The sequence below is a fragment of the Miniopterus natalensis genome, chromosome 15, assembly GCF_054644295.1.
Source record: "Miniopterus natalensis isolate mMinNat1 chromosome 15, mMinNat1.hap1, whole genome shotgun sequence".
Classification (NCBI taxonomy): Eukaryota; Metazoa; Chordata; class Mammalia; order Chiroptera; family Miniopteridae; genus Miniopterus; species Miniopterus natalensis.
In genome coordinates, this window is record NC_142095.1 from 3,511,404 (window position 1) to 3,533,993 (window position 22,590).

At 54.1% G+C, this 22,590-nt stretch overlaps 2 protein-coding genes across 8 annotated transcripts in view; both read right to left on the reverse strand.

Moving 5' to 3' along the window:
- BSN (bassoon presynaptic cytomatrix protein) overlaps positions 1–3,466 on the reverse strand; it is a 66,876-nt gene extending 63,410 nt beyond the window's left edge. The window contains exon 1 of the mRNA XM_087824564.1: positions 3,267–3,466. Coding sequence (XP_087680690.1) covers positions 3,267–3,466 — 200 coding nt within the window. The remainder of the gene's footprint in view (positions 1–3,266) is intronic.
- Positions 3,467–10,773: 7,307 nt separating this feature from the next.
- DAG1 (dystroglycan 1) overlaps positions 10,774–22,590 on the reverse strand; it is a 46,877-nt gene continuing 35,060 nt past the window's right edge. For all 7 annotated transcript variants that reach the window (XM_087824740.1, XM_016202875.2, XM_016202871.2 and 4 more), the window contains one exon: positions 10,774–15,539. In XM_087824740.1, the coding sequence (XP_087680866.1) occupies positions 13,137–15,539 (2,403 nt within the window). In that variant the 3' untranslated portion in view covers positions 10,774–13,136. The remainder of the gene's footprint in view (positions 15,540–22,590) is intronic.

Sequence of the window (22,590 nt, forward strand, 5' to 3'; positions counted from 1 at the left end):
AGTGAGAGGCGACCTTGGCATTGATCACAGATTTTGATGGGTACTGAGGGAAAGTCTCCACCCAGTTCACCCCAGCTCTCCTCCACACCCCTGCACTTGGCCTCATTCTCTGCTCACTGTCCCTGCCTGTGTGGACCACACTCCTCAGCCCCCATTTCTCCCTCCCTCCACCTTTCATACGCCCCCATTTTGCCACATGCCTTAGGTTTCTCCTTTTTTTGAAACCTGGCTCTGCTTCTACCCTCTTCTCACTCGACAACCTTTCTATAAGCACTGCCTATTTGTCACTTCTCAGACAGTGAACTGCCTGCAGCGCCACTCCCTGGATCCTTCCATGATTTGGCTCTTCAAAGATCGTCTCACCAATCAGACTGTGAGGTCCTAGAGGACGGGAGAGCATCATATACCCTCCCAGACCCTCCACAAAGCCCAGCACAGTACTTGCTCTTCACCCTGGTAAATATACCTTGGCTGATTGACTAAAGATCAATTTGCAAATGTCAAAACATGTGCAAGTCCCCAGGGCTGATGTAGATTAGACTGGTAGCCACTGATCAACCTGGCTTCTTTGTGCAGCGTTTTAAAGGTGCTTCCTGGGTTCAACCACCTTGAACTGGTTGTGTGTCACCGGTGTGTGTACAGGAAAAGTCCCATCACCTTGAGCACCTCACTGTATGTCAGGCATCTGATATATATCAAGTGTCCATAAAAATAAGCCAGTGGGTGAATGAATGAAAGGTGCCCCTTCCTCTAGGAGGATGCAGCCCACAGCAGCGCATACGGCTGAGAATGGAGCCTGAGATGGAGCTCAGCATTCCCAGATCTGGCACTCCTCGGGAAAGGCATGACCTATATAACTGTACATGTGACCCTGATTCCAGCGGCGAGAGCCTTGCCTTGAGGGACTTTATGATGCCCAAAGTGCCATATCATCCAAACGGGCAGCACTCTGGGTGTTGCTGAGGTGACACTACGGGTGTGGCGGCACTGCTCTTCGCGAGATTCAAGGCAGGCTCTTTAGCCACAGATGCTGCGGCCGCCCCCTTGCAGAGCCCAAGTCAGCTCAGTATGAGGATGAAAAGACTAATTCAGCCTGGGGTGACAAGGGGTAACATGCCAACAGGAAAGAGCCAGGAATTAACACCCCCCCAGAACCTCAGTTCCATTCCCCTCGGGGATTGGTAAAATAATCTCCCCCTTACCTGATCCTCCACCTATCCCTCTGAGGTGCCCCCAAATTCATAAGCTTGCCTGAAACTGTGCCAATGTTCTTTCCTGAATGCCCGGAAGCACATGCCACAGGGCTTTTTCACCATCAATGGGCCAATCTGTTCAGCAGCTTCTCAGAACAGAGCATGCTAAATTTGGCATCAGGTACCTGAGATGCTCTGGTGAGAGGAAGTAGGAGCTATTCTGATGCTGAAGGAGAGACATACCATGAAGGTGCTGCTCAGCGGAGGTGCTGTGACAAGCCAAGGATTAGCTGGAAGAGAAAACGCCTAAGTCTCCTAAGGGCCCCCAGTCCTGTGCTTTGGAGACAAATAGCCAGCTCACCGCTTGAGCCCGAGGGCCACAGGGACCTTAACACCACAGGCCCATGTTTGAGCCTTGCCCACAGTCAGGAGCAAGCTTATGTGACTGCTAAACCCAACAGGAGCCCGTGGTTCCCCTGACCCACAGTAGTTTGTGAGTCTACCCTGTAGCAGAATGCATAGGCAGGGTAGAAATCAAACACTGGAAAGGCATATAAGCAGTAGACACCAGCCTCCTTCCTGTGCCTCTGAGCTGCCCAAGTCTTTCCAAAATTTCATACACTTAGCTCTGCAACATCAGATAAACTAAGCGCGAAGCAGCCTGTTTGGTTACCAGAAGAGAAATGTCGAATTCCCCATACACAGAATACCAAGGTGTTTTTCCACTCAGCTCTAGACGTTTTCCCTTGGAGGGAGAGCTTTAAAAGCCCGGGTAAGCCTCATTCATGCTAAAACTCCAACAGCAGCTCAACACGCAGCAAGATGGACAGTATTTGCAGCACTAAGAATCGCATGCCATCCAACTGCATTACTGTAATAGCTGATGTAAAATGAGCAAAGCCCCCTCTAAAAGGGATGCTCACGGGCTGACCTGTCTGCGGCAGGCTTCAGGCTACTAAGAGCCTTTCATTACCGTTGGTTGTCTAAGAAATGACTTCTGAAGAAATACATGCACAAGAGGCACAGCTGGGCAGCTGTAGAATCAAAAATTATGTTCCCTCACAGTTTATGTGCTCCCACACAGAAAAGCCGAAGCCACATTATCAGCAGACTCACATGGAGCCGGAAGCACCCTCTGGTTTTGCAACTCCCCAGGGCTATTTGGTGTAAAGATAATGCCTTCCATTTCACCCTGCCATCTCTCGGCAGCTTTCCTGAGCTTTCAGTCTACTGATTTTACTGTATTGGTATACCCTTCCACTGCACTCACTGCCCCTTGATTGTTTTTATAGGACCTCGGCTGGCACACATTTTAAGCAGGCTGGTTTCATGGTATCTGATCAAATATGTTCTGTTTAAAGCACTGGACGTGGGTTTCAGCGTCTCCACTGGTTTGAGGCAAATCCAAGTCATAAGACAACAGACACATATTTGGTGCTGGATGATTCAGTAGCATTTCTGCTTCACCCCAAAGTGTTGCACTAAAGCTAGGCGAAAGCACCTGGCCCTGTTAGCATTGTTGAGCCCCAGTAAGTACCTTTTGGTGTCCAGTGGCATTTTCCCTTCCTCCAAAGATGACTATAGCCACCAAATGCCACAGGAAAGCGCATGAACAAGTTCACGGCCCAACTATTTCCATATCTGACACTTACCTTCCCTGACAGCCACTCCCATTGTGCTCTTTCCCCAACCCAACACAATGGACACATGCAGACACGGGCAGACAGGGAGGACGTTTTCCATCCCACTGCTCCCCAGTGCGGAGGACCAGGCTGCAGTTACATAAGCCCCTCCTGAGCCCGACGTTGGGGGGAAGCACATTTGGGGTTCATGACGAAGTCACGGTGTGCAAGCCCCGGCGGACCCTGCGCTCTCTCACCGCCGTGCCAGGCCGGGGCGGCAGGGCTGGAGCGGGAGGGCGGCTCCGCGCGACCACCGGCTCCCGCCCTCGGGCTGGGCTCGGAGCGCGGCCGGAAGTCCGACCTCACGGCCAGGCTAGGCGGCGGGGACGCGGGCCCGGCCCGGCCACGGGCTGCAGCTCCCGACCCCCCGGGCGCCGCGACGCGCGCTTACCTGGCGGGACCTGGGCCGGGGCCGGAGCCCGGCGGCCCCGCGGACGCCCGCGCGGCGCCCGCCGCGGGGAGCTGTCCGCCGCCAGCCGGTGCTGAAGGCGGCTTCCCTGCGCCGGGGCCCGGACCGGGGCCGGGGCCGGGGCCTCCGGGCGGCACTGGCCCGTCGCCAGCGCCGCCCTCCAGGCTGGCCTCGTTGCCCATGGCGAGCGGGCGCGCGGGCGGGGTCGGGGTCGAGGTCGCTCGGAGCCCGGGCCGGCGGCTCCCGGGCGGCTGCTCACGCTCTCGGCGCCGCCGCCGCCGCCATCTCCCTGCTCCGCTCGCGCCGCCGCCGGCCGCTGCGCATGCGCACGCGCCCCCTCGCGCCCCGACCCTGCACACGCTCCTCCCCCTCCCCCCGCGCGCTCCCGCGGGTCCGTGAGGACGCGCATCCGGGAGCCCGCGGCGGGGTCGCTGGGAAACGGCCTGCGGGGGGCCAGCGCATGCGCCCTCTGAGGCCGACGCCGCCCGCGGTGCTACCTGAAGCCCAGCGGGAGTTGGCGGGACCGTCCCACGGAGCCAGAGCATGAGAAAGGGCCCGGGGCGGGGGGCGCCGTGCCCTGCCCTGCTCTGCCCTTCGTCAGCGCGCCCCCTGCTCCAGGGAATGCGGGCGTGGGAGCTCGCCTTTGGGTCACCGCAGTGTCTCAGCGGGCAGGCTTCGTGGGGACAGGCCCCAGAGAGGAGCCACCCAGGTGTGGTCTCAAAGGATCTTCGGGAGCTGGAGGGCAAATGAACAGAGTGTTCAGAGGCGCAAGGTCACGAAAGGACGGAGACAGAGGCTGCTGAGTGATGGGGCCGATTGTGAGGGTGTCGGGGGCCACTGGGGGGTGAAGACTTTATCCAGATGGTGATGGGAACCACCCGGGATTCACGCTGAGGCCTGGTCCCGCGAGACAGGAGCCTCGGGAAGTGACCGTGAAAAGGTGGAGGGTGTGTCTGGCCCGAAGCCAGCTGGAAGGCAGCCTCAGCAGGCCCGGACGGTGACCTTGGAGATGGGGAAGAGGAGCCGATACTTCTCGGAGGCCTCCAGCCTGGTTCCCAGGGACCGTCTAGCTGCGAGGCTGCGCTGCCTCTCCACTAACCCTAGAGCTCGCCCAGTGACCTTCCCTTACCCCACTTGTATAGACTTAAGTGCACACTACTCAGGATGCCTCGTGTCTCCTCACACAAACCTGGGCTTTCCTGGGGAGAATATGTCCTAGAAGGTTCAGACTATATTCCAAAGTCTTCCTGGCTTCATAAATCATGGCCGTGTAGAAGAACTTGAGTAAACGCATTTTACAAACCCATTTAATTCTCCTAATGACGAGAAGTGTAACCAATAGGATGCCTGCCGTTCCAGCCTGACCCGGAGTTAGAATCCAGGGATCGCAGTGAGCACTGATAGCAGGCAGATGGACAGACCTTGACCGGGCTTTCCCCATGCACTCAGCCGCTACTCCCAACCTCGGAGATGGAGCTTCCATGACGCCTGGACTCGCTGACTGCCTGGGGTGATGAGAGCCTCTGCCTGTGTTATGATGGTCCTCGCTGTGTTTCCTCTTTGTAAATGTCTGGTGACTCTTTGTGCACATCTAGGTTCCATGAGGATCCTCGTGGAGATGGTAGAATAGGAAAAGGGAATAAAGCTGGAAGCTATAGAATTTGCCTGATGCCTTATCTCCGTAATTCCTTTCGTGTTGCAATGGGAAGATCTTTACTTGTGTTATGTGGGGGGAAAAGCCAGTAAAATAAAACCATCAGAAATGTTTACTACCAGCCTAACCCCACCACCCAGCATTGCTCGCAAGAAAGCTAATTAAGTTCCACTGCTGTTAGAGTTATGCGCTCCCAAAGGTTTGTTATGACAAGAAACAATAATGAAGCCACAGTTTCTCCAAGTTGTAAGCATCCTAGTCAAAACATGCTGCTTTCCTTGCCCCTCTGCACTTCCCTGACAGGCCTCCAGGCTGCCGCTGCCTGTCTCCCCCACGCATATGCTCATTCATCCTCCTTCCGCCATCCAACTCCCACTCCGTGCCAGGCCCAGCGAAGACCAGGACGCACCTTCAAGGAGCTGCTTGCAGGAGATACAGGCACACAAATCACTCCCCATAAACTAGAAAATGCCACCTCGATCCCTTTGCAATCCTTCCCTCTAGGACCCCAGTTCCCATGGAGTTCCCTTCACCTACCTCTGATCCATGGATTGGGAGGTGAGAGTGTGGGGAACAGGCCCAGTAGAAAGTCATGCCCTATGCCCTCTTCTAACCAGCCCAGACAACAGAGGTTCAGACATGACTTGGACAGTCCAGGGGAAGAGGCAGCCTGCTCAGCCTTTCCATAAGACCCAGTTCCACACGTCTTTAGAAAGTCTCTTAGAGGGGGGCCCTACCTCTTTGTAGCTCTACTACTGCAAACCCAAGTACATTACCGAGAATCACCCTTGACCACCAGGGATTTCAGGCCATGTGCCATAGCCACCCTCTCCACTGAGCTTCATCTTTGTCCTCGTGAGAGTAGATTGTTGACAGGGCTTGTTTGCTCTGTCATGACCGCATGCTCAGCAAGTTTCCAGGAGCCACCGAGGAGTTCCTGCCTTCCAGGAAAGATGGGCAGAATGGGGTGGGGTCTTTGATGGTGAATCAAAACCCATATGGCAAACAGAAAGGCCTACAGTCCCTTAGGCCTCTGCTAGGCCTCTCTAGTCGCTCACTCTGCTAGAATGAGTAACTTCAGTTAAAGTTAAATTTCAGTTAAACTTGGCACTTTTGAGCCCTAGGACAAGGACAGCATGATACTAGGCCCCAAGGATGCAGGAGAAACCAAGACTGTTGAGTCTAATCTCCCCTCACTGAGCTTGCAATCTCCAAGCCTGGCCTTTGCCTAACTGCCGCTCAAACCAGGCCCTGAACCTGGAGGGCTTGACGGCTGGACCTCTATGCAGGACTGGTGCCCTGCCCCAGAGTGGTGGGTGTGGTCAAAGCATCACCAGACCAGGCAGTGAGGGCTGATGCCACACTCAGGCATCATCAGGGTTGTCTGAGAGCCTTCTCTGGCTCCCCCACCCACCCCCTGGTTCCAAGCTGGGTAGCAGCAGCTACCGGTTGGGCAGCAACATCTGGGTTGCCACTGCTCTTTCTATATTAATAACTCTTCCAGCTGGGAAGCCTGGCATGGGCATCAGCTTTCCAGGAAGGTGGTCTTGCTGACAGTGCAGACTGAAGAATGGATAGTAAGACTGAGCAAAGGACATCCTCCATTTGCCACCAAGAGAGCAGAAAGGCCATGTGTTCAGCTGAGCCCTTCCCCCATCTTTGCTGATTCCAGCCAAGCCTACCCCCATCCCCTGACCTTCTCCAGGGATCTTCTTGGTGCTCACAGAGTGGCTACGTCCCTCTCCTAGCTCTGCCTAGCTCAGGGCTTCTCAGAGGAAGCTGGGGATAGCAGAAAGCTGAGGTGCTGCCTGGGACCCAGGGCACTGCAGGGGGGACACAGCAGTAGCTGCCTCAGAGCCATTAGGGTCACAGTGGATGCCTCTTCAGCCTTGCATTTGCACTCTAATCACTTTACGGAACACAAGACAGAGCTGCCTCACCCCCCATGTTCACTCATATACACCATGAAGTCCTCAAATAAGAGCAGGACTCCATCCCCTTCAGCCTTCCCCAAACCCATCTCCTTGCCCAGCCCAACCAGGCATGTGCTCCCTGAGAGAGAGTTCATCCAGGGCAAAGTTGGTCCTCTCCTGCAGGCACACCTGAGACAAGCTGCTGCCACCTCTTAGCAGGACCTCTCCTCCCCTGCCATCCTCAGCTGGAGCCAGCCCCTTCCTTCACCTTTCTCTTCCAAGACCTTTTGCAACAGACATGCTGAAGGAAGTGGGAAGTGAAGAGGGGAGTGATCCTAGAAAGAGAGCTAGTCTGACCTGAGCTCCCAGACATTTCAGCAAATTCCAGGCTTGGGCTTTGCCCTCTACAGCCTGAGGCTGCTGACACCTAACAAAAGGCAACCATACCCTCAGACCTGGCCCTGGGAACCCTAGCCAGCTGCCAACTGGATGTTCCCTGATGTCCTAGTGTGTGCCCAAGGCTGTGGCGACAGCTATGGGTAAGGTGTTCCTTTGGGCATCAGGGTCCTGCCACTCCAGGGTCGACCCAAAGAAAGTTATCATCTGCTCCCATCCCTCTGTTTCTAGTCCCAAATGTCTTCCCGTAGGGGCACAGACTACGGGGACGTCGGGTCACGCAGCTGGAGATGCCTGGCTTCCATTCACAGTCCCCCAGAACCCACAGTACTTTAGGCTATGCCCTCAGGAGTTCTCAGGATGGAGGAAGGGGGGGCTTGGGGAGCATCCATCAGGCGCTGAGCACTACTGTGTGCAGGCCAGGCGCTGGCTGCCACCGCAGGAAGCCTGGAGGCACACAAAGCTAAGGCGATGGAGTGCGCAGAGTGCCATCCTTAGTAACTCCCGCCTACATACATCCCACTTGGAGGTCTGCTGGAGGAGCCCCAGGAGTGAAGCCCTCCAGAAACCTGGGCCCCAGACTCGCCTCTCCTATCCCCTGCCTGCTTCCCTTCCTGATGGACAACGTCCAGGCAAAGGGCAGGCTCGGAGCCCCAGTTACACTCATCCCTCTGTCGTTAGGGACTGGGCCGCGGTGACTGGGCAAGAGAAGCCGGGCCCATTTACACCACCCTGCCGGCAGTCCTGCTGTCAGCCCAGCCCGCCGCTGGCGGGTTTACTCCGGCCTCCGGCGCCACCTGCTGGAGTCGCGGGCACTTCCCTCCTCTCGGCCCAGAGCTGCTGGCGATCCAGTCTCCCCAGGGCTCAGCTGGCTGGAGAGCTGCGGTGAACCAGCCCAACAGCACACTGGCCTGGCCGCAAGGAGGCTGCAACAGGGACACCAACAAGTCAACTTCGCTTCACCCCAGCTAAGACTCCAGGTGACCTCCACCAAAGCTGGGGGCAGTGGGGCTACTGAGAGCCCCAGTGGCCAGGTCTCCGTGCTGCTCTTGCCCCAGGCTGCCCTCAGGCGGGCCTCTCCTGCAGGAGCACCCCACCCCCAGCAGATGGGAACCCCCCCCCCAGTTTGAATATCTTGCCCTATCTTCTCTGGGTCTTCTAGGGTCTCCATAAAGGAAATGGTACCCAGCAGTCCTCAGTGGGGGCTTCATATACTTCTTTGCCACTCCACAATATGAACAAAATTTTACAATCAGAAAAAAAATCTAAAATGTTTAGCCCTGGCTGGGTAGCTCAGTTGGTTGGAGCATTCTTCCAATAAGCCAGGTTCCCTGGTAAAGGCACGTACAGGAATCAACCAATGAACGCATGGGTAGGTGGAACAACAAATCCATGTTCCTTTCTGTCTCTCAAATCAATAAAAGAAAAAAGAATAAAAATATAAAGTGTTTAGATCACACTTAGAATTGAATCTGCCTTGTACTAGCCTAGGACCTGGACCCTTGCCTTCTCTGGGCCGCAGTCATCTTGCCTCACGATGGTGACCAAGAAGGCAAGCAAAGCAGGAGAATCGGAAGTCATCAGCCGATTGGGTTGGCTTTTTTAATGTTTTTATTGATTTTTAGAGAGAGGAAGGGAGAGGGATAGAGAGTTAGAAACACTGATAAGAGAAACCATCCCGCAAACTCCTACTGGGGATCGAGCCCACAATCCAGCACTCGCCCCGGCTGGAAATCGAACCGTGACCTCCTGGTTCCTAGGTTGATGCTCAACCACTGAGCCATGCCGGCCAGGATTGATTGATATTTTTTGAGGTATAGTAATATACAGAGGAATGAAGCTCTTCCTGGGAAGTCTGGTGCTTAAGTGAAGCCTTCCATGCTTTCGAGAAGCTAGGGAAGGGCTCTCCTAGCAGCTTTTTCAGCCAGTTGGGAGCAGGTGAAGGCCAGGCTGATGGCTGCAATAGAGCAAGTTGTGTGGGGCCTCTAGTCCCCACCAAATTGATGGTATTCTAGAGGGTGAGCCTGGCCAGGAGCTCTAGGCACCCCAATATTCCCCAGCTAACAGCTCTGGCTCGGGAGAATGCAAATTCTTTCACCCTCACTTGAATTTTTCTCTGCCCTTTTTGCAAGCACACTGTATATTGGGAGTAACTTGTTATCCCAATTCCACCACCCCTCCAGTCCTGGGTATCTCAGAATCCCCCACCATGTCCCTTCCCTCCATCACCCTCTCTCCAGGTCAAAAGACCTGAGTAAACAGTCCCCATGCTCACCAAGAAGAGGTCACAGACGCCTGGCAGGAATGCTGGGGGCCTGCGGGCTGCAAAGCCAAACATCAGATACTCATTCCCAGAAGGGAGTAGGGCAGAGGCAGAGACCCTTGGGCTTCTTTTCCTGCCTTGCTGGCCTTACTGTTCTCTGCTGAAACCAGGGACCCCTTTGCCAGAGTTCAGGGTAATGATTCCATTCATAATCCAGTGGCTTCACTTTAGACATGAAGCAGAACTTCTTAAAGCCAGTACAGCAAGGGCAGCCTCATTTCCTGGGCTCCTGCTTCTAGGAGTATGTGTCCCTGAACACATACTGGGGACAGCCTTTCCTGGCACTTAGTGTGGTATTCCAGAAATAGTTGTTTGACCCTCAACATGTCCCCCATTCTGAGACTCAGCTCTAGCTCCAATATGGGACCATATCGGGGTCTTGAAGGTTGTGAGCAGAGAAGTGGCCAAGGGCTATAGGTGAAGATGGTGAGGACCTTGTGGGGGTGGGGCTGAGCCCAGATGAGATACTAGCTGTTCCGTGACCAATGGCCTCTGATCCTGCTTCAGAAGACACAGCTGCTACATTCCCTGCCTCCCACATCCTGGGCAGTGTCCCAGGATTACCCGGCCCTTCCTGGGCAGTAAGTCATATTAAGCCTACCCAGCTGGCCTGTCCATCTCAGGTAGGGCACTTAGGGGAAAACTCCCAGAATCTATAAGCCAAACCAGGGCAGAACAGCTTGGCCAGAAACAGGTTTTCCCTTCTCCCCACTCCAAAGCCAAGGCCAAACTTGCCTTGAGACTATCTGGGAGACTGGCCAGCCCCAAGCCCACAAGGCAATGGGGGCAGGAGCTGGGGTGGAGCTGCAGCCAGAAGAATCCCTAAGTCTAATCTTTGCAGGGACCCAGGCTGAGGGACTCCTGTCCTGGACCTGCAGGGGCTGACGTACTCTGGGACAGAGAGTCTGTGGCAGGACCTTTCCCACCACCCTCCATTCCCACCCAGTTTCACTGGATTTTTTTGCCACCTCCCCCAATGAGGAAACTGAGACTTGGTCTCAGCTGGTTCAGGCAGAAGTGCTAAGGAGGGCTCATGTGTTGGCATAACTTCTGGAGCACACACCCACCCTCTTGGAGGCCCTAAGGTGAGCATCTCAAAGGCCACCTTGGACTGGGTCTGCCTGGGTCCCATCGCCCAGCCCCACCCCCTCAAGTCCTAGAATGTGTAGAGGCCAGGGAAATAGAGGTTTGGAGGCAATGGCATTGTAATAAAGACACTGCTTTTATTTAGTTTGATATGTTTCTATACAGAATGCAGAAAACACATCTTAAAATCATATAGAAGGAAATAAAAACACATCAGTGGTTGTGAACACTTGAACGTGAGACGCTGTCTCATCGGCCATTGGCCATCCGCAGCCCGCACTCCGGGAAGCCGCCTGCTGCGGGGGCATTGCTGCCGTTGTTATTCTGTTCACTGCCCCGTGCCTCCAGCTGCTATGGCAACAGGCCATTCTGGGCCAGCCACATTTCTGCAGGCAGTGCCCCATGGTGGGGTTGCTAGGGGCAACTGAGCTGTTTGGAAGGCCTTTCAGAGCCCTCACCTGGAACACTGAGAAGTGTTTATTTTTTGATGAGGTCATCAAAAATCATCTCACCAGGTCAGACCCCACTTGTGCTCCTGGCTCTGGGGCACTGGGAAAACTCCGGCTTGGATCGGCTTGGAGGCACAAGGCCCAGTCACCAGAGGTCTGCTGAGCCTCCATCTACTGCAGGCTCCCCATCCTGGGCACCACCCACTCGAGTTCCCGCTGGGGCCAGGCAGGGGAGAGGCTGGGCCCTGTGGGAGAAGGCGCAAGGGGAAAGGCCCTCTGGAGGGCAGGGTGGAGGCCCCCCGGACTGGCCCTCCCTCCTGAGGCAGCACGAACCCTCTGCAGAAAGGTCTATATGGCTTAGAAGTGGCTGCTTGGTGTGCAAAGGGAGTCTGGGTGCACCCACCTACCCTCGATCGTATTATTGCAAAAGGCATTCCTCCCTAAAAGGTCCCCCAAAGAACTCTCAGACCAAGAAAAGTCATGCTCAAAATGGTTTCTTCCAAAGGAGAATCAAAGCAGAGGGGGGCGCCCCTGAGTCATGGGACAGAGATGCGGATGGACGGACGTTCTGCTAAAAAAGGCAAAAGAAGCCCCAGTGTAATTCCAGAATTTAAACCATTAGGAAAGGAAGTGGGGGGGGAATCAAAATGAGCAAAGCCGTCAGTTCCATGGAATCAACACTAAGAGCTTGTACAAACTGCTGTAAGCATCACCATTTTTAATCTTTTTTTAATAAAACAATTTGAGGCTGTATAAAAACTTTAGTAAAAAATTAGCTTTGAGAGCCCACAGATTTTCACTATGAACTATTGCTGGCACTCCTCCCCAGCCACCAGACTTTCCCAGCCGTTCAGGCCCCACGTCTGGGACTGGAGCGCCAGAGAAGAGGAATGGGGTGGGTCAGGATGGGGGCTGTGGACTGTTGGGACAATGTGGCCAAGGTCAAGTGAGGAAAGAGCATCACATGACATAAAAATATTGCATCCTCACCAAAATGTCCCCCACTGAGTGTTTCAAAAACCATGATATTCCTTTTAGGAGGGAAAAACACAGAAGAAGGATAAAAGAAACTAGATTGATGTGGTCGAGTCTCTCGACCTCCCCAGGTATCCCCATGAGCAGCTGGCCCACCCTGGAGCACCTAGGTTGGGGGCCATGGCCCACTGCCTCTTGGAGTCCCCTTTCTATGGAAATGAAGACCCCTTGGTGGTGAACCGCTAGCGTGCATGGGGTGGGGGGTGGATGTCCACGGCCCAAGAGGCCCCTCCAGCTTCCAGCCCTTGGCTACAGCAGGAGAGCAAGCCCAGCACCAGGGCCCTGGCCCCTGAGCCAGGGCCGGGAGGCCCCCAGTCAGGCTCTGGGGTATCAGAGCAACCAAGTTTACGTAGTGTGAAAAAATAGGATTCCTTTGATAAAAAATACTGTCCCTTGGTCTTCTCTAAGTTTGAAACACCCTGGGAGCTTATTTTTAGCAAAGCAATTTCCCATACCCACCCAAAAATTATACATACAAGTTTAGGTAAACAGCAGATTAAATGTAAAAACTTAACCTTAAGAAAAGTCCTTTGAATTTAATCTTTAGCTACTGTTTTCCATGTTACATCCTGCAGCTAGACACACGTGAATAGAAAAAACAGTACAGTTAGTGTTAAAGGCAAAACGCAGAGAGCCGGGAGGCCACCCAGCACTGCCTGCGAGTTCATTCACGGTTCCTCGCTCCCTCCATCTACCTCTACTCCAAACGGTGCTTTCAGAGCCAGCCATCAAAAACGCAGCGAAGACTTTTCTATGAACAAACAAAAAGCTGTTAGGCAAAAAATAAAAGTAAAAATGTCCCCAAAGTCTCTCCAGCTGCTTTGGGGTTTAGGAGGACCAGAGAGGGTGGGCTTGTCCAGGCCCTGCGTGTCAGTGTGCTAGGTCAGGTGTCGGCTCCCAGTGGGCGATGGTCTGCAGGCCACCGGTCTCCACAGACAACACCATGTTGTCTCCAGGGCCCTGCCCTACCCCTGCCTCCACCTAGGCGCTTGTGGGTTAAGGGGGGACGTAGGGAGGGGGTGACCGGTACGGGGTCATGTTCTTGGGACGGGAGCCCTTGCCCTCCATGGGGGCCGTGAAGGGCGGGGGAGGCTGGTAGGGAGGTGCATTGGGGTCCTCCTCCCGCAGGGGCGTGTACTCGCCCCCGGTGTCCTGGTTCAGAGGAGTGGTCTCGGGCACACTCTGGTTGGGGTACTCAGGAGGGGGCAGGGGGGCTTTCTCCTCCTGAAGGATAAGTGGCATGCTGGAGGAGGGTGGTGGCTTGGAGTCGTCCAGCTCATCCGCAAAGATGATAGGCACCCCCTTCTTGATGAAGGTGGCCTGGTCCTCGAGGGTGAGCTTGCCCTTCCGCTTCTTGCGATAGCAGATCATAGCAATGATGCCAGCGATGAGCAGAATGGCTGCGACCACCACGGCCGGGATGACCGTGTGCAGGTAGACGTCATCCTCGCTGCTCTTCTCAGGGTCCCTATCAGGCACCTCTGTGGGCGGCGCCTCTGAGGGCATCCTCCTGGGTGGCGCCACAGGGATGAACTGTAGATACCGGCAGCTACCAGATCCCGTCACAGCAACGCTCAAGGCCTTGAAGTCAGGCTCCAAGGCATTGGAGAAGGCAGCTCGAGGTTTCCCGTCATCCTCAGCGATCCTTCGGCTCAGCCCTGTGATCTGCTCCTTGGGGCAGGGCTCCAGGGGCAGCGTGTTGTTGGTCCACTCCACCACGATGGAGCCCTGGGTGATGTTCTGCAGCGTGATGGTGCTACAGTTCCGGTCCCCAAAGGCAAAGGCCAGCTTCTTCACCAGGGCAATCTTCTTGTGGATGTCATTCACCACGGGTGCCGGGTCACCCACAAGCTTGGCCTTGAACCTCGCAGGAGCCTTGTCCCCCTGTGGGCGCCTGTGGACATGGATCTCAAAGGCATCCACAGCTGACAGGCCCCCCTTGTCTGTGGCATGCATAAAATACTCGTGCTTGCCCACATGGTTGTTGTCGGGCAGGCCATACATGAGCTGGCTATTGCTGTTGAACTGTACCCAGGACTTCTCACCGACCAGCTGCTGCTCCCGAAGCTTGAGGGTCAGCTTCAGCTTATCGGTGGTGGTGTCCTCCTTGTCATAAAAGGTGTCTGATGGTATCTTCACCTCAAAATAGGTGCCAACCCAGGCATCCACCCTGTCGATGTGGTTCTTGAGCTCTGGGCGCTGGTTGGGTTCTCCTCCACGGGGCACCCCGCTGGTGGTGGTGCGGATGCGTGTGGGTGGGGAGGCCGTTTCCAGTCTGGTGATGGGAGCTTTGGTGGTTACCCGGGGAACCGGTCGGGGTGTACGTGGCTTCTTGGTAGGCCTTCGAGTTGTGGTGGTTGAGGAATCAGTAGAAGGTGTGGCTGGCTTTGGCGTGGATACTCGTGGCTTCTTGGTGGTAGTCGTGGGAGGGGTAGCGACTGCCGTGGGCTCCACATAGCCAGGAATGGTCATTGTTGGGCGGATCTGACCAGGAACAGTGGTGCCAGCTTCTGAAACCCGAGTGGGCTGGATGGGGCCTAGGGTTGGGGTCTGAATAATGGCACCTCGAGTCCGAATGGTGACTGTGGGCTTCCCAGGAACAGGGTCCCTGACCGGAGGAACCATGGTCTCTGTTGGAGGAGCAATGGCTGGAGATGTGGGGGTCGGTACAATTCTGGATGGCGGCTCCTGGATGGCTGTGGTTGGGGGCCCAATGGCAGTGACAGGCGTGGGTGTGGCATGGATCTGCCTCCGAATGCGTTTGGGGACAGGGGGCTTCTTATTGGCGATGTGCCAACCCACCACAGGGTAGCCAAGCTGGGCCGACATAGCACCCTCCCTGGCAGGACCCTCTACACCACGAATGTCAGGCACACTGCTCTGGCTCAGGGAGCAGCCCAGCTTCCAGGACAGCAGGGCCCCGTTCTCTACCACCTTTTTCGCATTCCCTGGGCCGGCCATGAAGGCCGACATGTCAAACAGCCTGTTGTTCACCACGGGCACCAACTTCATGCTGTGAAGCTCCACTTCGGAGAAGCTCCGCATCCTGTGCAGGAGGTCAATCCTTTGCTTTGGGGTCATCTTGGTGAGGTCAGCATCCAGAATCACTGTCAGGACAGTCACAGGCTCGTCGGCAGCACAGGCAGATGACACCGCCTCCCCAGGGTCTGGGGCCGCCGCCCGCACAGACTGCAGCTCGCTGTGGTCTTCCGGGTAAACCTCGATGGAGAACACGCTGGAGGTCTGGGGGACGTGGCTCCCATTGGCCCCCAGCCGAGCAGCACTCACTGCGATGTAATGCACACCCTTATCAGTGTCAAGGGGGAGGCCCTCCAGGGTGTGGCTCTGTGGGTCCCAGTGCAGCCAGGACGGCAGGGCCTCCTTCCCTGCAGCCGACACCTAGAAGAGACACCAGCATGAAGTAAGTGTTCCTGTCACTGCACAACCTGAAAATTACAACTGTCCTCACCTGAATTGTGTGATAGGCTTGAAGTACAATTCAGAATTCCTGAGGGAACCAACTCCTCTCTCTGGGGGCTCACTGAGCAGTCAGGGAAGACTAGGGCTGCCAGATGGGTTGGCTTAAAAGGCAAACAACTCACCCAAGACCACACGGTAGAGAGACAGCAGGGCTGGCACTCAAACACGTCTCACCCCAGGGAACTAATGCCATGGGGCTCAAAGAATGCTGGGGGTTTATGCCAGTGACATGCCTGGCCACGTCCTCACCCACTCTGCCTGCAGAAGCAGAATCGGGTCCGAGTGGCTCACCCCTCAGCACTCCTACCAGCCTCACCTCAGCCTCCTCTCTGCCCTCCGCTGACACCACATTCCAGCCACTGTAGGATGCACCGTCATCTAATGAACACACCACTAAGAAGCCCCATCCTCTGCAAATTCACTACCCATCCACTGCAAACACAGCCAGCATCTGAAATGGTAAAATATCTGTAGAAATCAGTTTTGAAATCCATAAAGAACACTAAATATACTTTTCCTTTACAATCTTTCTTAGGTATAAAAAAATTCTTATTTCAATATTTTGGCTGAAAAACCTGTGCTTTAAATTTTTTTCCGTTCAATTATGTAAAATATGCAAATAGCCTCATCCACCTATAAACATATAAAGTTTGAATGCTCCTGTTTTGCAAACATACATAAAACAAAGATGTAAGGCCCTAATGAAGAAGTCAGGGAACCATGAGATGTTTTACAGGGGTGGGGCAGGAATTGGCATCCTGAGAGGTAGACAGCAGGTGACCCAGGGTGTGGACCTAGATCTCTGGCCACCCAACAATGTTTCCTAACCCCACTCCATCCCACAGCTACCACTGGGATGAGAGCATACATGGCAGATGGGGAGCAGTGAAGGGGAAAGGGGAGGGCCCGGATGGAGCTCTGGGTAAAGTCAGTCAAGGAAAACCACCTGTAAAGACGACTGAACAGGGCCCGGCCGGGCATGGCTCAGCGTTTGAGCATTGACCTAGGATCCAGGAGATCGCAGTTCGATTCCCAGTCAGGGCACATGCCCGGGTTGCGGGCTCAATCCCCAGTAGGGGACATGCAGGAGGCAACCAATCAATGACTCTCTCATCATTGATGTTTCTATCTCTCTCCCCCTCTCCCTTCTTCTCTCTGAAATCGATATATTTCAAGAACAATACTAAGGACAGCTATTAAAAAAAGAAGAAGAAGAAAAAAGAATGAACAGGGCTGGGAGAGACCAGGAGAGGCTCCAGAGGTGGGTGCCAATTGGCTGGCCAGGCCCACGGGACATTCCCAAGTAGCCAGGCAGCTAGGCCTGTGCCCAGCCCTGTGTGTTCCATCAGCACAGATGAGTAAGCCGCCCCAGTGCTTCTCCAAGACTGCTCCAGCTGCACAAGGGCACTTTAAAACAGAGAAGGGCCCCACCCCCTCAAGCTTCCCAGCCTGGTTCCCTCCTGTTCTGCTGACCTCACAGCCAGTTCTGCTGTCGGACATTTCCTTAGGAAGAAACCCAGGCCACTCTTTGGCCTAGGCTCTCACACAGCCAGCGCCAGCTTATTTAAACCACGCCAAGTAACATTATAACATGTCAGAAACATGTAACATAAATAAACATTAAAGAAAACCCCAGGTTTCACCAAAGCAAGTTATAATGCCCAATGTCTAACTGGGAGATGGAAGAGCAGAATTGGTGGCTTCATGTTGATTATTGAAACAAATTCTTTCACTGTGGTCTACCTACAGCTCTACACACACTTAGGACAAGCCATATCAGAAAAACAGAGCCAAGACTCTCCCACCTGCACACCTGCCTGCTGTCCCCTCTGCAGATTATGGCTCGTCAGGGTCCTAGAGCCCAGCCAAGGCTGGCCATAGGATAGGTATTCAAGTCGGGTCTACAGCCCTGATGCAGACAGTTACCAGGGTCTTGGAGTCTCCTGAAACAGGACGGAGAGGTACTAACCTGAACAGTCCAAAACTCATGCATCTCTGAGCATCTAGGTCCTGGCAGTGTCAGGCCCAGGCAGCACTTTGTGTGGCAGTGATTCACTTTAATAGAAGGGCCACAGAGGCAAAACAAACCTGAGTTCCACAAGGAACGTAGCCAAGTCACAGACAAGCTGGCACCCTGCATTTTTAAGGCCATTTGGGAAAGCCCCTGAACTGGGAAATCTAAACATGCCTGAGGGCTGGCAGCATCCAGGGTCCCTAAAAGATTCCACCAGCAGCCTGCCCCACAAGGGCACTCAGTTGAGGGAATGCTCGGGGATGCACCACCTGTTCTACCTTGACAAAGCAGGAGCCCCTCAGTCCATGGAGTTCCAGACATTCTTCCCAGATTTCAAAACTCTGAGCACTTTTCCTCTCAGGGCCTGAGTGAGGCAGGATATAAAAGTTCCTTCTGAAAGACACAGCCCCTGTGACAAGCCAGGACTCATCCCTGTAACAGCAGCCTACCCAAGGGGAAGCCCCATCTGCAGAAGCCCTGGGCTGAGTCCCAGCTCCAGGCAGGCTGAGGCCTGACCCAACCTCAGTCCTTGTTTTCTCATCTGTAAAAAGAGGGAAACGATGCCTTGTGTGATCATAGCGCCTGGCACATGCTGAATGCTGTCAGTGCTTGTCCCCCACCCACCCCTGTGGGCAGAAAAAGGGCCCAGGACACACTGTGAGGCTGCTGCACGAGTGGGCCCAGAGCATATCCAGGTTCCACTCCCCAGTCCTCCTTCCTAACTGGCCTTGGACCAAGCACATCAAGGCTTTGTCTCCTATTCATACCCCAAAGTAGAAGATCAAAGTATCAAAGGGAACAAAGGAGCCACCGGAAGGGGAAGCCAGGGTCCCACAGGGGAATAGGGCGAAGGCTGGGGACCCTCAGGGACTTGCTTGCCTGATAAGACCTGCCTACCAGGAGTGGATGGAAACCCAGGGGGTATGGGAGGGAGGACTTGCCGCAGGTGCCCAAATGCCAGCACTCACCTCCTCTTCAGTCTAAAACAGGTGTGCTGGAGCCAGGCGTACCTGCACTTGAGGCTCTCACTATCTTTGGAGTCTGGTTTACTCATGTAAATATTTCTGCCCCAGCTGCACTGTGACCACCCACAACCAACTCCTAAGGGCCGCCAAGCCAGGAATGGCAGGTGAGAGGCAGGAACCAGAGTTCTAGGAGTGCTCCTCAGCACCAGCACATGTTGTTGGGGACAGCCTGGCCCCAGCCATGGAACGTCCCCAGGATTTCAGGTCACTCAGGCCCCCATCACCACCACTGCCCTGGAGTGGCGGGAGACATACCTGCTGACCTTATAATGCAGTATCTGGGAAAGGAGCCTTCAGGCACTTAGTAGGAACACACACAGGAGGCAGAAACTGCAGGACAAAGCCTGGCTTGAGAATATCATAGGCCACCCAGAAAAAGCCAGAAATCTCTCCAGTTTCAGCAACCTCAGAGAGGACATGCTTCTGAGATGGAAGGCAAACCCAGCACAGAGCAGCCACACACCTAGCTTTAGGAATCTTGATCCATAAAGTACATCCAAAAACATTAAGAATCAAAACCACAAAGCCTGGGCAGACCCAGAGGAGTAAAGACTGCCCACAATGAATCACCGTGCCCAATGACTGGGGAACTGCCACATGGGAAGGTACGGGTCACGCCTCAGTCTATATGCAGATGACTGGTAACAGAATCCCTGCTCAGTTCTGGGACATTCTCTCCAACTGCCTCACTGGTGCCCTCTCTCGCACAGTAGACACCACATTTGAAGAGGATCCAGCACCTGTGCTAAACACCATGCAACACAAGCAGTCTTTCACCCCAAATCGGTATCCTTCCTCACCTAGAGAAAGAGGAAATGGGCAGAGGAGCTTCCGTTACTTAGTCCCCTATCAAAAAAAGCAGGTTTGCACCCACAGTATGAGCCGGCCAGTTAGCTACAACTGAAAGACAAAACTGAAAACTGGACTCTCACTATGGATTCTATGACCTTTGGCTTCTGGAACCAAGAAAACCTAAGTTTTATCATCCAGACCTCACAAGCTGGTATCTTATCTATGCAGGAGTTGTAGGACCTAGAAATGGCCAGAAAAGACTGCAGAAAGATGGGCGAGCACTTTTACACCCATGTCACTTGGGTGAGCTGATGTATAATAAAGAAACTGCATTTGGTGAGAATTTCTTCACATTACAAACCTTTTGGAGGGTCCTTTGGGCCTTAGTGATGACTCTTCCAACTAACACCTCTAGACAGGACAGTCCCAGGGGTTTCAGCTGAGCCCCTCCCTGAATCCCCCACTGATATACTAGAGAGTCTTCTCAGTGGTCTATTTTATTTATTTATTTTTAAAATATATTTTTATTGATTTCAGAGAGAAGAAGGGAGAGGGAGAGGGGGAGAGAGAGTTATTAATCGGCTGTCTCCTGCACGCCCCCTGCTGGGGATCAAGCCCACAATCCGGGTATGTGCCCTGACAGGGAATCCAACTGCTATCTCCTGGATCATATAGATCAATGCTCAACCTGCTGAGCCACGCCTGCCAGGCATCAGTGGTCCATTTTAATGTGGCACAGAATGCTGTCCTGTAACACACCACTGCAGGGGCCTCTAGCAACTTGCTCTGGCAAAGTCCCCAACTTTCCTGAGACCCAGTCACTGGCTCAGTCTCCTTCAGCCCCCACACCCCTCAGCCAAGCTGCAGAGTTGGGCCAACCTGCAGCCGTCTATGACTGGGTACCATAGGCAAAACCCTGGAGGCACTCGGGCATGAGGCAGTTCAAGGCCGACTGTGTGGTTTCCTCTGCTCAGGGAGGCAGGAAACAGTCTTCTGAAAGGTGTCTGAGCCTCCAATCAAGCGTCAGAGGCCCCCATGGTGCTGACTCACATTCAGGGTGATCCTGTGCCTATGTCATAGACTATGACAATGAGACAAATCTGCTGTGGCCAAGATCAGCTTCTGCAAATGATGCACATGGCCAGTCACATGGCTGGGCCAGGCTGAGAGATGGCACAAGTCAACAGGAAGAGCCTCTGGCTTGAGGTCAAAGGGCAAAGACTTCCCCCCCACATAAGGTGAAGGACTATGGTGGAAGGGGTGCAAGGGACCTTTGCTTTGACAAGTAAAGCAGAGCCACAACCATGAAAGAAAATCATTGGTCCTGCTGCTAGACATGCAGACCTTGTCAGCAAACAGCTCTTGCCACGAAGGTCACAGCCATAGGATCAAATTCTGAGCACAACCTATCTAGCCCAGTCAGTGCCCTTCTGGTCTGAGTTATGAAGCATTTTACCTAATGTTAGCTGTTCTCATCTAAAAACAAAAATTAATCATTTCCCTCCAAAAGTAAGGGACAGCTTAGCGTAGTCATGGCCATTAATAATTCTCAGAATCAGACTCTATCCCAAGCCCTGACATGTATTTTTACTTTGTCATGTTCTTTCAGTCCTGGTCAGTATTTTTTCCCCAAAAAACACAGCCTATATTTTCAATAAGTATTTGAGTTGAGTCTAGGCAAATGCCATTCTGACAACCCACCCCCAAGGATGCCGTCCCTCGCCAACCCGCATTTCCCGGTGCGCCGCCTTCACAAGGGGCCCATTCAGAGCTGGGAAACACCCACTCAAGGCAGGAAGAAACTGCAGTTCATCTCACGCAGGCGGGGTTGCCACAAAGCTCTCAAGCATCCAAAGAAACGCTCCTTTCATGAGCTCCCCTTCCTGGCCAAAAAGAGTAGCCATTGTTCTCAGAGGAACAATTGGGGGCCCATGCCAGCAGCTGAGAGCAGAGTCCCAGGAAGGGCTGCTCCCAGTCTGCCGACATCTTGGGCTGAAGGGAAGTCCACATTGTCTCCAGGCAAGGAGGCTAAGGGGAAACAGGGATGAAAAGCCACCCGTGCCGGCTCTACTACTAAAATGAGACATCTGAGGGGGCTCCAGAGGGGTAGCCTGGTCACTTCATGAGAGGCAAAGCTGTCTCTCCTGACCACGCGGGAGGAAAGGTTAGAACATCCCCGGGCATATACTCAGCCTCCTCAGCTAGGGAGCCATATTCACTCAGGTCAAAGGAAAGGTGTCAACCCAAGGGAGGCAAGAGTCAGGACAGGTAACTCACACTACGGACAAGTTGGGACAGCCTAGGACCCGCCTGGCCAAGGCCAAGCTGGATGCTGTGGGACCTGGCCCCAGAGACCCTGATGAGGAGGGAGGGTGCTCTAGGGTCCAAAGGCAGCTGTGAGAGCAAAGAACAGTCACGACCTGGGATGAGCTTTGTATACAGGCATCCAGTCTGGTCCAAAGGAGCACACACCAGGACCATCTGCTGTGGGGTGTCCTCAGGTCATAGGAGAGGAGAGAGCTTCACGGCACAGGTCTCTTGAAGGTCATGCTGGCCACAAAGGCCTGGAGATAGCCTGTAGCCCCTTCTTGCATCAAGTCCATGGCGTCCATTTGGGAAGGAAGCTGGGGTTGATAATATCAAATCGATTCTTGAGGCAGAGCTAGAGAACAGCAGAGCAAGTAAGAGGTGCTGGCCAGGCTGAGACTGGACAAGGGCTGTCCGGATATGAAAGTGTCTGGTATGGGGCAGAGCACAGGCTCCAGGACCTCAGGGCTACATCCTCTAGGCAGGCAATTCCCTTCTTCTTTCTCCCGACCTGCTGCTTCCCTGCAGCCTAGTGTATAAAGTATAGGGAAGCCCTTGTTTTAGCTACCAGAGGGGCACACCTAGCTGACACCAAGCAGCACACCCTCTGCCACTCCACTATGATTCCCAGAGTTGCCACCTCCTGCAATAGTCAGAGTAACCAACAGCCCACACAGGTCAAATAAGGCTCGGCAGGTGGCCAATGCAGCTCACTTAGCACAAGGCTTAATTTTCTCTCCTTTGGATGGACTGTTACTCAAGTCTGCTACAAACACTGAATTATTCCATCACCAACCCCCATGCACAGTCCCTGACCAGTTAGCAAGTGTGA